The sequence below is a fragment of the Electrophorus electricus genome, chromosome 5 (genome assembly GCF_041902795.1).
Source record: "Electrophorus electricus isolate QZ-2024a chromosome 5, ASM4190279v1, whole genome shotgun sequence".
Taxonomy (NCBI): Eukaryota; Metazoa; Chordata; class Actinopteri; order Gymnotiformes; family Gymnotidae; genus Electrophorus; species Electrophorus electricus.
Genome location: NC_137501.1, coordinates 446,675 through 465,000, shown reverse-complemented (window position 1 = coordinate 465,000; position 18,326 = coordinate 446,675). Strand labels below are relative to the sequence as shown.

Here is an 18,326-nt window from a genome sequence, read left to right as displayed (position 1 = left end):
TTGCAAACCTTCTGACACATGCAGGATTAACTGTAGTTCTCACATCCTTGTCCATCCCACACAAACTAGCATGAGCACCTTGAGTTTTACAAACTAGAAAGAAACTGTCATTTTTGCCCAGAAACGTTAATTCAACATTGAGATAAATCAATGTAGATGAACATGTCCATCTTCATGGACATATGTGGTCGTGTCCTCAGTGAAGAAAGGCCTGACTGTAACAGAGATCTAGGATGTAGCAGCTATCAGCTACAAGCCTCTCTGCAGTGGAAGCTCCCATGAACAAACGTTGGCATTCATGCTGTGAAAGGTGGAGAACCTCCGCTCAGGGTGTGAGGACGCAGACCTCCACCCACCCGCTACACCTGCTACATACATTAGTTCACGCCAGGCTTCACGGATGAAGAAAACAGATTTTTGCCTACACACTAGAAAAAGGTGCCAGAAAAAGCTAAATTCAGCCAGTGAGTGATAGCATGCGCATGGCACACACACAACACACACACACACACACAACACACACACACTCTTACACTTACTTCAGCCAAGCAGTAGAGAACAGGCCCTTTCATATGGGTTGGGGAATGCCTGCGGTTTGTCCAGCAGGGTCTAAGTGAGACCGACACGCGGAGAAGAACCACGCTTGTGTCTTAGATCACCGTGAGGGCAAAGTTGCCCGCAGTTCCCGAGAGAACCAGCCTCCCAGTCCAGTTGAATACTGTGTCCTGACCTTCTCGATGCCCTCCACTGACCTCTGACACGATGCCAGTACCATTTGTTTGGAGAAACTCTCACATTCACTGTTCCACTATTCTAAAGGTGGAAATATTTCAAAGCACTATTAATAAAATAAAAATATGAAAGTATATCCAAGAAATGTAAAAATACGCCCACATTCCTCACTATGGTTTCAGGGGCATTGCTGCTGCTCACTGCTGTAGTGCCTTGGTACTGTCCACAGATGACACTTACACTAGAACCTTGGCCACTTAGTACTGTATCCTCATCTCATATCTCATATCGCACATCTCATCTCCATATCTTATCTCACATCCATATCTCATATCTCACATCCATATCTCATATCTCACATCCATATCTCATATCTCATCTCCATATCTCACATCTCACATCCATATCTCACATCTCACATCCATATCTTATATCTCATATCTCACATCCATATCTCATGAATTCGTATATGCACATATGAGAGCAAGGCACCTATGTACTTTCACCACTGGACTACCTTGAATAGATATTTATTTCATATACGTTACAATAGCTGGTGTATAATTTACTTCACTGCTCTGTATCCATATTTTACTTTTCTCCACTACGTAGCCAACAGGAGCAGCAGTGTCTCTGTCCTAGTATGTTGACGGTGGACGCTGTGCTCTTCTGGTCTCAAGCCAGCGTGGGTGTTGAGGAACGCACGTCCACGTGGACCTATTCAGAGAGGACGGAGCAGGACCTGCTCTGTGTGGGACTCTGGACTCTGTTCTAAAGATCATGGTTAGAAAATCTGGAGACCTTTATTAGAATTCACTGCAGACTAATTCTTAGCATGAAATCAAATCAAAATATTGACCTCAGAACTGAAACTCATATCAAACTTATAAACATTACAAGCCTAACAGTGCTACTACTCAGTTACTGCACAAACAGCTGTGCACCCAAACAACTCAGTACTGGTTTCTGGTGTGCATCATCTGGGGTCATCTGGGGTCACCTGTGTTGTCTGGGAACACCTAACATGTGCACCAGCAGAAAAACCTAAACCCCCCACAGACGATCAGGCCTCTCACCATGGTTGGGGCTGTAATTAAACCTCTAAGCTCATCATGAATTACGTCCCGCGTGCGAGCCACGCCTGTGGTGGGCGGTTAGGAGAGCTCGGCTCGGCCGTTACTCTATTCCTGACGGGCCGAGAGACACTGCTTCATTGTTTCATGGAGATGTGTGAAGCCTCAGAGAAGGACAGAACAGGAAGATGCTTGAAGTGAGCGGTTAGGAGAGCCCTAGCCGAGTACCTGGGGTGGGACAGCCCTCAACGAACTCCTACAGCGCTCTGGAACACACCAGCAGTGTGAGAGCTTTGGGCCTCATGGGGGACACGCAGCTGAAATCTCTACTCAGACCCGTATTCAGTCTCAGCTCAGTAACAGCTCGGTACAGATACAGGCCTCATTAACGCTGCAGCACATTACACAGCTCACGAAAACCACAAACATCTCATCCCCGTAAACACACACACCCACATTTTATATATACATATATATATATATATACATATATATATACATATATATATATATATATATATATATATATACACACACACACATATATACATACACACACACACACATATATATCATCTGATGGTTTATACCCTTCATAACAGAAAGGCTCCTCCTCTAACCTCAGCTAATAAACACCTGTACAGGTTTAGTGAATGAGTGAATCTCTGTCTGACGTGCTGCACAGGTGGAGCGCCATCTATCCTGAGAGGACAGGGAGAAGAGTAGTCAGGAGACGAGACTGAAGAGCACACAAGCCCTACACCTCCCCGAGGCTTGGAGCATTTCTCATCTGGTAGGAAGCACTGCGCGTCCGTCCCTGCGCGTCCGTCCCTGCGCGTCTGTCCCTGCGCGTCTGTCCCTGCGCGTCTGTCTCTGCACGTCCGTGTCAGCAGCTGCACCAGAATTATTCTCCTGCATCCCCACTTAAGGTGAAGATTAAGTGAACCACCTATGTGAAGGGCTAAGAGAGACAGACAGACAGAGAGAGAGAGTTTCATAAATCAGCACATAGGCCTTGTAAAGGTCTTTAGATTTACAGCTTACAGGTGATGGGATGTATTTAACCTCTGTGTTCTACAGTCTGACCAGTTAATGATTTAAAACACTTTAACATCACAAGGGCTGCAAACCCTGCCCTGTAGCCCAGGAGATAGCACAGCAGTCTCAGTTCAGTCTCTGTTCACCCCATGACAACCATCACTAGAAAGACATGTGGAGCTAACACGCCACAGCTAACACAAACTCTTTCTCTCAGTGTGGAAGGTGAAGCTGGACAGAGTTCCAGCCTGTTAGATACTCCAGCCCACACTGGAAAATATGAGCCATGTTAGCAGCAGGAAAACAGCCATTCAGATCCGAAAACCCGGCGTGCGAGGGGAGAGACATGATTAAGAAGCTTAGAATAGACTCATAAGTGCGTTTTCTCCCCAAACAAGACCAGCGGTGAGGGCGTGAAGGCGGAAGGAGTCAGCTCTGGAACAGTTCGGACAGCAAGTTAGATTATGACTCTTTCTGCGGATATTAAGGCTGAGATATTAAAATACATCTCATTTTACAGCAGGCAAAGAAACTAGCACAAGCCACAGAAGGCCACTATGGAGAATGGTGATGTGTAGGTTCCTGTTTAGGAAGATCTGAAAACCGTTTTGTACGGCAGAGGCCAGACTGCCATGGCGAGGTCTGGTCAGAGGCATGTGTGTGGGCACAGAGCAGACTTGAGGAGAGACAGCAGTTTGGAAAGTGTCTGCCAACGCGCTGTGCTGGTCTGAGGAGGGGCGGTCCTTACGTGTTCCATTTCCCTATAACCGTAGCCACTTGTTTAGTAGCCAATCAGAAGCTGACCCAGCAGGGAGAGCTGGGTGTTAACTAAACGCAACAGTGCTGCTTAGCTGCACTGTGTAAAAAAAACCCCACTCATTTAAATAAACATTTCTCAATATGCATAACAAAACACAAAGAAAATGAAACACAGACAAAACAAAACAAAGCACCAACACCACCAGCTACCTGCAGTCATCAGGTGTATAACGTTGCCCACCACAGATCAGTAACCATATCACAGTCCTGAGTTGTGTGATCAGCCGCTGACAGAGGGTCTGGCTGCATGGAATCATGGATTTCTGTGGAACCCAGTTCAGTGTTTAGAGATCTCTACAGAAAGGCAGAGTGTTTAGAGAGTGGGCAGTGGTGTCTCAGTGGTTAAGGTACTTGACTAATAATCGGAAGGTTGCCAGTTCAAGTCACACCACTACCAAGTTGCCACTGATGGGCCCCTGAGCAAGACCCTTAACCCTCAATTACTCAAGTTGTACTCAGTCATAACCAAGTTGCTTTGGATAAAAAAGTGTCAGATAAATGAGATATAGCTACAGAAAGACAGTTTTTAGAAACATCTAAACAGGCATGCATGTAGAGTGACAGACACACATATAGAGAGACAGACACACAGACGCCAATCCCTGAGCAGCAATGAACAAGGTGCAGTCATGTTTATGGTTAGGGGTTATGGGTTAACCATAATCCAGACATGTCTAGGAGCCTGAATGAGCATGTACTATTTTAGTGGTTTCTACAGGACCACCTACAACAGAGAGCCATGTAAGACATGTGGAGGCAGGACCCTGGGGAAGCTCAGACCGGGGGGAGGCACGGTGTGAGCCAGGATGCTGCCTCCATGAAACTCCCCAACTGCTCCTGCTAGGGTCTCTTAAAGCAGCATGCTCCACTTTGACAGAGTTTGGTGACTATTATGTAGACCTGCTGTATAGACCTGCCATGACATGTCATAAATATGAAAATATAAATTACATTTATGCAGTCTTACTGGGATTTCAACAGGGCATAAACCCCCCCACACAACCACCTTCAAGTGTCTTCCATGCAGTCTGCTTTATGAATGGCAATGCACATGGTGTGTGTGTGTGTGTGTGTGTGTGTGTGTGTGTGTGTGTGTGTGAGCAGTCTCACTTCGCTCTAGTTAAAAGCAGGAAGAAAACTGCGTGAAAGAGACAGAAACGTGAGAAGACGAGACTGGAAGAGAAGGTAGCGTTCTACTCACCATCTCTGTGACCTCCATGACCTTCACTGAGATCTGGTGTCAGATTACACACAGCCACAACAAGCTCCCCCAAAAGCTCACAGCACGTTAAACTTTCACTAAACCTGAGGAGAGCAGCTTCATACGGTGGGTGCTAAACACTGATTTTCCCTGGAATTGATAGAGCGGAGTGGGGCGGAGCTGGATGGGCAGAGCTGGGTAGAGCACAGCTGGAAGGGCAGAGCTGGGTAGAGCACAGCTGGGTGGGCAGAGCTGGGTAGAGCACAGCTGGGTGGGCAGAGCTGGGTAGAGCACAGCTGGATGGGCAGAGCTGGGTAGAGCACAGCTGGATGGGCAGAGCTTGGCGGAGCAGAGATCATTGGTTTGCCAGGCTTAGCTGCAGTTGCACTTATAGTTACATATTATATTATCAGACCAAGACTACTACAGTCATATGTACACAGCGCACACCTGTGGGAGTCCGGGGAGGAGATGTGACTCATGATGTACCCCCCACTTCCTGAGCTCTCTCAGCCACACACACACACACACACACACACACACACACACACACACGTACACGCACACACACGTGCACGCACACACGCGCACGCACACACACACACACACACGCGCACGCACACACACACACGCGCACGTGCACGCACACACACGTGCACGCGCACACACACACACACACGTGCACGCACACACACACGTGCACGCACACACACACACACACACACACGCACACACACACGTGCACGCGCACACACGTGCACGCACACACACACACGTGCATGCACATACACACACACACACACACACACACACACACACACACACGTGCACGCACAGAAACACACACACCCCCCATGACAGGTGTGTCTCCAATGTAACAGCTGATATTCACACTCCCATCTGTTTCGCTGCTCAGACAGTGAGGTTGGAGCTGAGACATCTAACGCCTAAATGATGGCAGCTGCTATGATATATGCAGCCAAGCAGAAACAACTGCCCCCACCTCAGAGCGAACACGCTGAAAGACTACAGCTGTCTGAACAAAGCAGTTCACGTCACAACAGCCTGCAAGCAGAGTTTCACTTACTACTATCCTGAAGGTAATGTCCTGAAGGTACTGTCCTGAAGAACACACTCAGAATATACAGTCCGAACCACAACCTTATACACACACACACTACAAGCTCCTAAAAAGAACTACTCACAGAAGACTCACAGAAGAAGATTTCTGTTCCTCATACTGCTGTTCTATTAACACCTATAACTAAGAAATATAATTCTAGAAAATAAGAAATTATGGTCAACATCATCTACAGTCTGATCAAACTGTTTAATGTCAATGTAAGGACAGCAACATAAACATGATGATTACTTACATATGCACGTGTGTGTGTGTGCATGCATATGGGAGAATGACTCACACTCCCATCTCTCTACATCACTCCCATCTCTCTACATCACTCCCATCTCTCTACATCACTCCCATCTCTCTACATCACTCCCATCTCTCTACATCACTGTACATCAAGGAGTCTAATAAACTCCAGTTTCTCTTGGCAAAGGACACAAAAGACGAAGTTCAGAGAATTTACACACAAAGTGAAGTGAAGTGAAGTGAAGTGAAGTGAAGTGAAGTGGAGTGAAGTGGAGTGGAGTGGTCAGATGGCACTAAGCCAAGATATGAAAGAGAGATTTTGTCAAGAATCTATACTGTATTAGCATATGAAGACAACTGAATACCTACTCACTAAAAAATAGAGAAACAGAGAGAGAAAGAAAAAGAAAACAAATCAGATAAGAGCTAAACGTGCAGGAGATGAGAATAACTGGGAGGCACATGCAGCCCCACGCAAAGAGACGAGGCGGAGCTGCCTGTGAGCGACGTGTGGCAGACTCCCCTGGCCAGCTGCCCCTGCTGCTGTATTTCTATATTAATGGCTGGCTACCTTGCTCTGGTTATGCTAGAAACAGAGCCCCACCCTGGTCCCCGCACCCCCGCACCCTTGCAAAAGAAAACGCAGGGTGATGGAAAATGGGTGGAGGTCAGGGGTGAATAACCCCAACATGGCTCCAACACCAGGACCAGAACAGGAGTGGTTCAAATGTCCAGTATGTTTCTCAGATCTGGAGGAGGGGTCTCTGGATCTCGTGCGTTGAGACTAGGGTTGAAGCTCGGGCCACACCGCAACATTTTAGAACACAGACGTGCTCTCCTTATGATGGAGTGAATTACAGAATCACATAACTTTTCCCCTATTGATGGCATTTCTGCCTGCACTGCGATTCTCCCCTGAGCTTGTGGAGAAACTGAACACAGACTGCTGGCTGCTACACGCTGATCACTTTGGTTGGCTAAAACAAAATTAACATTTTGTAGTATCCTATTTACGTCCTTGTGTCCGGTGTGATGTAAAATCTCACCTGGTTTAGGAAATTTTAACCTGACGATGACGTGTAGGGTGGGGCAGAGCCAGCCCTGATGAGGTGAACACGAGCATCTCTGAATCACTTGTTTCACTTTTGTTACTCTCTCACTATTCAGCCTTTTGTTTTGAACTAAAATTTGTATTTTGTTACATTTCTACCAATCAGTGTACAGAGATACTAACAGAGACTTTGTATTAAACGCCTGGAGATGCAGTACCAGTCCCTGAGGGAAACCTTGCTTAAGTGTTAATAACGAACATTTTAAAGCACAGGACACAGTTCAGAATATCTGATACATATTCATGGTGGGTTGATACATATTCATGGTGGGTGGATCAAAAGCGTTATTTATAAAAGACACACTGAGGTCCTGTTTCTGTTATGATATCTGGATACTGACCAAAATCCACCAGCAGTAACAGACAGAAAAGTTCAGTCACTGCAATATCTGAATTTAATTAACTGGAGCTTTACCCCCATTCATATCCAGAACCGCATTCATGACTGGCTAATTCACCACACACACACACACACACACACACACACACACACACACACACACAGTTGGATAAGAAACGTGTCAGCCAACAAGAGTTGCACTGCAGTTGGCTACAAAGCTCCTGTCATGTGTAAGATCGCCTTCTTTCTCTGCACAGAGAATCACTCAACAGTGCAGAAAACACACACACACACACACACACACACACACACACACACACACACACACACACACACACACACACACACACACACACACACACACACACACAAGCATGTAAGCAAGAAAACACATGAACACATACCCACACATGCACATGCGTGCACACACACACGCGCGCATACGCACAAGCATGCACACACACTATGGCTTCAATCTCAAATCAAAAACAGTCTCTTCCCTCTTTCCGCACACTAACAGATGTGAGTCGGGGTTAATGACGTTTGCTCAGGACACCAAGTGTGACAGAAAAACACTCCCAGCACCCAAACGCAGCCAAACATCCACCACTATATGACTGCATACTGTTCCCATCAAAACCATCCAAACACACTCGGTCATGTTAAACTGTCTGGGGCATGTGCGATGGCTGAGACAGGAACTGTCCTCTCTTCAGACAGGCCAGTAGTGTGAGGGAACGGTGAGCCGTTAGTAATGAAGAACGCTTACTTTCACATCAATAACCTCAAGTGACTCAAATTTGTTTCAGCGCTGTGTGGACACGCAAATCCAATCTTTTCAAATCAGATCCGAGTCACTTTTGTATGTGGTCCACGCGGGCCATGCGACTTAAATGAGAATGCACAGATCTGCACGTAGCGTTGACATCAAAACAACAATGAAGAAGAATAGCAGCGACCACAGAAGATGCAAAAACAGCAAACACTAACGGTCTGGCGTTCTCCTCAATTCTTGCCCTGATCCCATTCAGCCACTGAGCTCTCCAACGTCCTCCAGAGCAAAACGCAGAACTTGAGCTACCAGCGCCTCCACTTAGAGGGTTTAACACTGAGTCACCACTCAAATACAACCTTTCTGTTGTTGGACACTCGTGCAAATATGTATGTGGGCACAAATGCTGATATGCAGGACAGATGGGTGAATATGTGTGTCTGAGATGAGAGTGAACACAAAATAATCCATCAGACATCCAACACATCAGACTTGGCTCTGTAACACCTTTTCTGACTGCTGGGTTTCCTTAAGACAACAAAGAGCACCAACAACCCCACATCTCATTACAAGCAAGAGGGCGATAGGGTCTACAGTAGAGTGTGTGTGTGTGTGTGTGTGTGTGTGTGTGTGTGTGTGCTGTGTAAATATTAGACTGCCTCGAGAGACCAGATATGAAATAAGAGCATTACTGTTATCTCACTGTAACACACACAAACACACACAAAGACCCCACACACTCAGAACTCTAAATATACCATGTATGACGTCTTTTTTTTTTTAGACAAAAATAACTTCTATTAATACGCTCACGGGCAGTGAGGGAGCTCTCTGCCAGCAGAGACTGAATAAACAGTACTGGCCCCCAGAACAACATGGAGTTTAAGAACTGAAAACAAACCACTATATGACTACACTGTGTCGACTCTGAACATACTTCTGAAGTACATCTGAGGTGCAGCTCACACCCAGAATTCAACCTGTTCTGTCAAAGTAGGCAGAGGTAAAGTCACTAACAACATCTCCAGGACTCCTGGCACATACAAAACACCTTCACATCAGACTGGGTGAGGCAGGTCTTCTCACCTGTCTATCGTCCCTCAGCCACACACCTGACCCATTAACCCCTTCACACACACCTGACGGGTGCACCGGAACAAGCATAGGGAAGGCGGAGCCCAGCCCAGGCCTCTCAACAATCAGCCAAGCAGAGCGAGGGGTAGCTCAGGCCAGCCCTGGCCTCTCGTCCGTCAACCAATCAGGGCCAGGGATAGTTCAGGCCAGCCCTGGCCTCTCGTCCGTCAGCCAATCAGGGCCACGGATAGCTCAGGCCAGCCCTGGCCTCTCGTCCGTCAGCCAATCAGGGCCACGGATAGCTCAGGCCAGCCCTGGCCTCTCGTCCGTCAGCCAATCAGGGCCACGGATAGCTCAGGCCAGCCCTGGCCTCTCGTCCGTCAGCCAATCAGGGCCACGGATAGCTCAGGCCAGCCCTGGCCTCTCGTCCGTCAGCCAATCAGGGCCACGGATAGCTCAGGCCAGCCCTGGCCTCTCGTCCGTCAGCCAATCAGGGCCACGGATAGCTCAGGCCAGCCCTGGCCTCTCGTCCGTCAGCCAATCAGGGCCAGGGATTGCTCAGGCCAGCCCTGGCCTCTCGTCCGTCAGCCAATCAGGGCCAGGGATTGCTCAGGCCAGCCCTGGCCTCTCGTCCGTCAGCCAATCAGGGCCAGGGATTGCTCAGGCCAGCCCTGGCCTCTCGTCCGTCAGCCAATCAGGGCCAGGGATTGCTCAGGCCAGCCCTGGCCTCTCGTCCGTCAGCCAATCAGGGCCAGGGATTGCTCAGGCCAGCCCTGGCCTCTCGTCCGTCAGCCAAAAAGGGCCTGGTGTAGCTCAGGCCAGGCCCCTCTTTCGTCAGCCAATCAGAGCCTTGTGTAGGACAGAAAAATGTTCCTCCAGTAAAAATAGCCTCCTCCACCTTTAGACATATGGTGCCATCATGCAAGTTTCAATAAATCCTCAGCAGGGATGTGTGCTGCCAGATCACACGTGTGTGTGGTTGGGGGGGGTTCTGATGCTGAAAGGGACAGAAAATAAATGGTGCACGGCGCATAATCCCAGATAAATCACAAACTAGGCCTAAAAGACGAGGCTGTTACTGAAGATTATAAAACAGACACACGCTATAGATTTGGCCCAGTCTAGTGCTGCCCCGCCCCAGTGCACCTCACACAGACGAGGCACGCCCGATATCCAACCAACCCACCCCATTTTTCAAAGGAGCAGAAAAAAACAAATACAGAGGTCATGTCATGAGGTTGTGTGACGCTGTGCTGACCAACAACAACCTGTCTATGTAAATAAAACACTTAGATGTGAAGAACAGAGAAGGAGGATATAGCCATTAGCATGTTGCCATAGTTACAGTATTCTTCTTTGATCTGATTCATAGGTGACTGCTAGGACCTTCTCATCATGTCCAGAAACAGTCAGAGCACAGAAAAATCGGCTTTGCTGTTCTTCTGCTAGAAGAACCTGACACATGAAATCCGGAGAGCAGGCAGCAACAAAATGATTGTTCTCATTTTCTGCCTTTGCTGAATGAAGCCCAAATCAATTTGAGCGTAATTAGAATTTCAAATGCCCTTGTGCAAACATCGTTAGCTCCCAGCATACAGCACAACACCAAATCTCACTGGCGGTACAGCAGACCACATTTACAGCCCCCCTAAAACTGTTAAGACAGCAAAAGGGCCCCCAACACATCACAGAGTTTGTCCGCAGTCTGAAAATGAGGCACATGGTAATGTGCATTTGTCTTTCATTATTTTGCAGGCAAATGGCCTGGATTTACATTGGTGGTGTTCTACTGCTGTGCTGTGGAAAGACTAGAACTCACTCAACTTTATTAAACAAAATCCTGGTTTGGGGTTTTAACTTTAAGATGACTGAAAAACCACCGACAGTGGTAGCCAATGAATACGGATAAGCACATATCAAAACATGTTTACACTTAAAGCCATTCACAAGGAATCACACACACACATTCATTCATTCATTAAGAAGAATTCGTCTCTCCAACAACACACACGTCTGGGCAGAAGAGGGAAGATTACTCCTCCTAACCAGAATATAGTGAGGGAGAAGGAGTCCCACCCACTGCCCTTCTGCTGAACAGCAAAGATTAGCAGGCGCCTGCCTACAACAGGCCCCTCCTCCAAGCATCTAACACTCTGAGTGACAGCTAAGAGACTTTGATGCAGTTCTTACCTCCAAATCACTTTATACATGGCCTGGTGCAAGCGGACACGCAGACCCTGCGTTACGAAACAGACAAACCCCTTCACATGCTCAAACATGCATACATGCGCACACATATGCACACGCAAACACGCAGACGCGCGCGCACACACACACACACACACACAGATGTACACACACACACACACACACACACACACACACACACACACACACACGATTTAACCTGCTCCACCTACATTATGGAGAAGGGCTGCACCATGGAGAAGAAAGTGTCACAAAACAGGCCCTGAGCTTCAGCCGTGGTGCATTATGGGAAAGTACATGCTTTTTGTCTCTTTGTTTTGAATCAGTCACCCTGAGCACTGCAGCACATAAGTTAATAGATTTAGATCAGAGGGGGGAGCGAGAGAGAGAGTGTGTAATTAAGTTCAGGTTTACCACCATGGTTTGGAAAAGGCCTGGTGATTTATAGCAATTTCCGAGAGAAAGCAGAAACTAACCCAGACGACCTCCAGCAGCAGATGCCATCTTGGTCCAACATCTCAGCACCAGCTCACGGGCCCCCAGAGCCCTCCTGAATTATACATTCACATTGATGCAACAGTGAGCCTGCACCATAGATCATGCATTAATCATTATCACAAGAGTGGCTTTTACAATACAGACATAACAAAGGCTGTAAACAAGTCCTGTGACAAATGATTAGGCTACTAGTGTTGTATGCACATGTCCTGACATTCACATGAATGTCCTGACATCTCATGTGTTCTGAGGATGGTTTGAGCCAACAAACGTCATGTGATCACAGACATTTGGTCTGATTATTCTGATCTTTAAAAAGAAGAAACAAATAAACCTTATAAGAACTTATCCAATCCTTTGCCAAATCTAGAATAAAATGAACTGTTCTGGTATAGGTGAGTGATGCGGAGTTGGTGTAGTGTGGGGGCCCTTCACCACTACAGCTCGCTCACACACGCGCACATACACGCACGCGCACGCACACACACTCGCGCACAAACAATGAATAACTGTGTGTGTAGCTGATCTGGGAACTGTGTGGGTTGATTCTAAAGGCTTTAGGAATAAAAGGTCCAACTATACACATCAGTGATAAAGTGGATTTGAGGCTGTGCGTTGCTATGACTAATATGACATTGTCTGAAAGAGAGAGAGAGAGAGAGAGAGGGAGAGAGGGAGAGAGAGAGAGGGAGAGGGAGAGAGAGGGAGAGAGGGAAAAAGGAGAGCTTTAGGGAGTGAAGATTGTTGATGAGAGGAGACAGATCTGATCTTATTAATCTCATGTTCCCGGTGAAGATCTTTCCAACTCATTCAAACTCTGGAATCCAAAATTAGATTTTTGCTTCAGTCTTAAGGCAACAGGGACAAAATGAATCACAATCTTCAGAACAATTTATCAGAGCTCAGTGCACGCACACACACACACACACACACACACACACACACACACACAAAATTATGAGCATCACCAAATAAAACCCAACCCTTTATCAGCTAAGTACCTCCACTGTACAAGCAATAATCACAGCTGGACGCCTCATGTTACCTACATGCTTGATGTCATCTTTCTTCACTCAGACATCAAATGATTTACATCTACTAGACACCTGCAGATTTGTAAAAGAGTCTGTTGTTAACATGTATAAAAAGCTAAAAGTCATGGCCAGCTCCTAGACCAGGTCATTAACAGATACACAACCACAGAAGCCAGAAGGCTGAGCATCGGTGAAACACAGTGGACACTCCAGCCTTTCTCTCTCTCTCAGAACACATAGTCTGTGGTTGTAATTAATCTCATCGTAATGGCAGGAAAGGAAATGGGACAGGAAATGTTCCTATATCAGGCAGAACAAGTCACTTCTCAGACTAAACGCTGCAGATACATGTTTATAAGGAGCATCACTGAACACTAAAGGTTTGCATGTTGAAAGAGTTCAAAACTGCATTAGAGTTTTGGACTTCAGCATTTTAAGTACAAGAGTTGTGTTAGAATGGATGTAACTCATGGCTGGTCAGCTGAGGCATGTCAGCCTGTTGGATCCGCGAGGGTCTCCCACACCCACTGGCTTGCGTCAGAGGAACACATTACAGTCTCTGCAGGCTGGTATAATGACTGTCTGAAGCTCACTGCGTCCAAATCTGTGTGCCCGGATGAGTTTACACAAATGAGATTAGTCAAATCATGAGATTACGGAAAAAGCATGCAAACAGACTACTGCATGTGCTGCCTCAGTGGGCATTTTGCACTGTGCTTCAAATCCATGTTCTAAAATTGGGGATAGTGTTTTGTTTAAAGTGTTCTCCAGGCTTGGGAGAGAGAAGAATGGCCTGGAACTAGACATCTGTCAAACCAGCATGCATAGCTGCAAGTTTAATTTAGTTGTGAATTAGATCCAGATTAAGTTTCTTATTTTAACTGCCTTTGGTAATAATATAGCAATTCAATTATTGGTACAAACATACAAAGACACCAATACGACACTCAGTACATTTGGATCGATCTCTCTCTCATTTATTTAAGTTCTAATGCTTGTTTCTCTCTGTGTATTTCCATCTCACTGTCCTTTGAATTACCTTTGATCAACTCATCCAGAGATTGTGTCAGGCAACCAGTTCCTAGTCATGGAGAGTGAGCTTAAATAAATCTTCTTCCCTTATCACCGGGCCAGCAGGGTGAGTGGAAGATTAAAGAGAGAGAGACCTGTTTGTCTTTTAGCTGTGTGATGCATCTGTAGTCTTAAATCACTATCAGCTCATAATCTCCAACCACAAAACTTGTTCCAGACACCTGTCGTTTTCTGCTGTCTGACATGAGTAATATTGCATCTATTACGCAGGGGTACTGAAGCTCACGAGAACACCAGCCCACCATCTTAGAAACAACGCATATTTCAAACCATTCCACACAGGTTTGCTAACCTACAATCATTACTTTTCCAAACGGGTTTGCTGGTATTGTTGGCAGACTGCAATCTCTCTTCAGTGTCTGTGTCAGACTATCCTCTTTAAGACCTTCTGTTTGGAAGAGCAACAGCTTCTCTGCAGTCCAGGAGCTCCATACCCACTGGAAGGGCAGTAGCACAGTCCAGGAGACCCGTCCCATTCATGAAGTTATGGACTCCAATGTTCAATAGACATTGTGCATTTACTAAAAATGCGTGTGTTTATAAAGCCTTATGAAGTCACTACATTCCCAAGCCCTGTATAAGGACAAAGATGCAGAGTCAGAACAACTTGGCTATATCAACAACTCCAGGACCTAGAAACGACACCATGCCACCTTCTCACTGGATACATAGATACAAACACGCCGTGATCCGACAGGAATCAATTCATTGGCCAACATCACAAATTATACAATAACCAATGCTTTTTTTCACAGAAGGCAACTCTGTTCAGAGTTTAGGATTGTTCACTTTAGGATTTTCTGCTGGTATCTGCCCCATAACAATACTGAGTATTGGATCTATGCCACCTAGACTAAAACATATTCATGAAAAAAGGCAAGAACAGTAGTAGATTGTCTAGTTTTAACTGTATGTGTTCTCCTACTCTGTGAGCAGTTTGTGGATAAGCGTGAGAATATTCCTGCAGATTTTTCTGATGCATTTAAGGCAATTAAAATAAGAAACTTAATCCTGGTCCAATTCTACCTCAACATAAGACAAAAAGTTGCCTTGTTGATGCCTGGAGTCCAGTGGCTGCATGTACCCTGGAGTTAAGAGAAGAAGAAATTACAGAAAACATTTTCTTTCATTTCCGATTATTTTTACACAACAAAATAAAACACTTGTGTATCGTTTTACATCCAGATGAATTCTACTTCCCCTGTGGCTAGCTGAGGAGGCTGATAAGTGGCATTTCTGGGGTATGTCGGGGGTGTGTCCCCACCTGTTCTCATTATCTATGTCGACTGACCCACTCAAAATCAGACAGAGAAGACAAACATTTTGCACTCCGTATTTTTGCGTACACTGAATTTAGACAAGTAATCACTTGTGATCTGATTATGTGACTAACCACTAAACTATTGTTAGCCAGATATCTTAGCAAGCTTTGATCCAATTATATGCTTTCAAACCATGTCCTAATTATTCTGTATTTTCCGGTTAGGTCCATCGGTGTTGTCTGGGACGCTTTGTGGTGCGTTCACACCACAGATTTCACGTGTACCCCAAACCACTTCAGAAGGTGGTGTGATCTGTTCACAATGCATGTTCGTGACATGCTGGACCCTGTTCACAGTCCGGTTTAACGTTGTCCACTTATGATCACATCACCTGAGGTGGGTGTTGATAGCAGGTGTGAATGGGGTCTGAGGGGACTGGGTGTGTTCATCACTCAGCACTGCAGTACACTCTAGGCCATCGAGAGCCAGGCAGACTGTACAGTTCCGTCTATACTGATCACAGACTCTACGGTAACACCGTCTGGCCCACCACCACCCTAACCCTAACACCCCCCCTAACTCTTACACCACCACCACCCCAGCACCACCACCACCCCAACACCCCCCCTAACTCTTACACCACCACCACCACCCTAACCCCAACACCACCACCCCAACACCACCCTAACCCTAACTCTTACACCACCACCACCCTAACACCACCCTAACCCTAACACCACCACCACCATAACCCTTACCTTAACACCACCCTAACCCTTACCCTAACACCATCACCACCCTAACACCACTCTAACCCTAACACCATCCTAACCCTTACCCTAAGGCCACCACCACCCTAACCCTAACACCCCAACTCTTACACCACCACCACCACCCTCACACCACCACCACCCTAACCCTAACACCACCCTAACCCTTACACCACCACCACCCTAACAACACCCTAACCCTTACACCATCACCACCCTAACCCTAACACCACCACCCTAACCCTAACCCTTACCCTAATACCACCATGCTAACACCACTCTAACCCTAACACTTACCCTTACACCATCCCAACCATAACACCACCCTAACCCTAACACCACCCTAACCGCAGCCTATGAATTCATAAGAGAACTGGACAATGGCTGCATGCTAGGAGGTTTGTATTTGACACAAGCATTAAAAAGCAAAGATGTATAACTGTCTTATCAATACAAGATATTAAAACCATAATCAAGGCCAAACACACAATCTTTTAACCTGGACACATTTACAGGTGGAGAAACCAAAACAATAACTAACCACAATCCAGCAAAAAATCCTTAGTTAGAGCACTTTACACGATAAAGTGTATTATGTTGAAGCTTATGATCAATGACCAATAAATGCCTTAAAGCTTCACTGCACTGATCATGTTAAAGTGTGGACTTCATATCAACCTCCAACATATGTTTTAAAAGGTTACACCAAAATATTATACTAATAAACCAAAACACACATAAAGCCTGAAACGTTAACCTATACAGAGCAGGAAAACACATATGCACACACGCGCGCGCACACACACACACACACACACACACACACACACACACACACACACACACACACACAAACAAACTGGAAAAAAAAGTGTTTAGGCACAACCCAATTGTTCTTCTACAGTTTAAGTAGAAGCATCGGCAAACAGACTCTCCACATTGGTGGACTCCACTACACGATCATTACACTACACTACTCCATCACTACACTACACACTATTCCAGTGAATCGCATTTGTCTCCTCCTTTCGACAGCACTTTCACACTCTACCAGCCGAAAATTAAAAAAATATCTATTTTATTACTAAACAGCCACCGAAATACACAACACAGCGTTTCACTTATTAAACAATTTAATTCTGTTGTTCGAGTTTCTAGTTTTACATTCCCAGTGGCCTAAACATGTCAGTGATATACCGATGGACTCAGCACGCGGGGTCGTGCGCGGGGACGAAGGCGTAAGCCCAGGCCTCGCGCTGTCCGTCAAACCTGCGCTAATCGCACATTCAGCTCGCGCTATCCCCGCGCGCCAGGCAGTGAACGACGAGCAAAATCTCCTCAAACTCACGTGAACACGAAGAACAAAGTGGTGGAGCCCACGAGAAGCGCGGCAGCGGTGCACACCGGGAGGTACTGGGCGGGTTTGAATCTCGTTCCGCTGCGGGGCATTCTGTAAACCCCACATTCCTCGCGTGTTTATGCCTCAAACGCCGAAGATCCGTGAGCGGCGGACCGACGAGACTGACGGGGTGTCCGGTTCTCCGCGCGCAGAGCCCGTTAACTGCGGCAGGACTACAGGGCTCCGAGCCTCCTGCTTAGGTCACCGCGGCGCGAGGAAGGCGGAGCCCCAGCACGCGGAGGGAGGAGGCGACGCCCGGTACCAGCCGCTCGCGCGAGGGAAGCGGACCGGGCCTGTGAAACTCGGTTTACTGAACCCACAGAAATTCAAACGAGGCGTCAGCAAAGTGGAAAAATACGGCGTTGAATTCACAAATCTGCGAGTGAAGTAATAGACAATTATCAGCAAACATACATAAAAAAACAATTATTCCTGTTAAAATGTCGCGCTAAAATGTGCGCATCAGTGTATGTACAAAGACAATATTTTCAACTAAATCTAGTCAGTAGTGTGGAACCCATACGCCCT

General features: G+C 46.5%; 1 protein-coding gene across 3 annotated transcripts in view; it reads right to left on the bottom strand.

Annotated features, from left to right (window-relative positions):
• zdhhc8b (zDHHC palmitoyltransferase 8b) overlaps nt 1-18,293 on the bottom strand; it is a 41,704-nt gene extending 23,411 nt beyond the window's left edge. Inside the window, exon 1 of one of the 3 annotated variants that reach the window (XM_081714878.1) lies at nt 17,748-18,293. In XM_081714878.1, coding sequence (XP_081571004.1) covers nt 17,748-17,848 — 101 coding nt within the window. In that variant the 5' untranslated portion in view covers nt 17,849-18,293. Of the gene's footprint in view, nt 1-2,425; nt 2,540-17,747 lie in introns of those variants that run through there. The other 2 variants (XM_027026615.3, XM_027026616.3) reach the window with 2 other exon arrangements.
• Nucleotides 18,294-18,326: the final 33 nt, after the last annotated feature.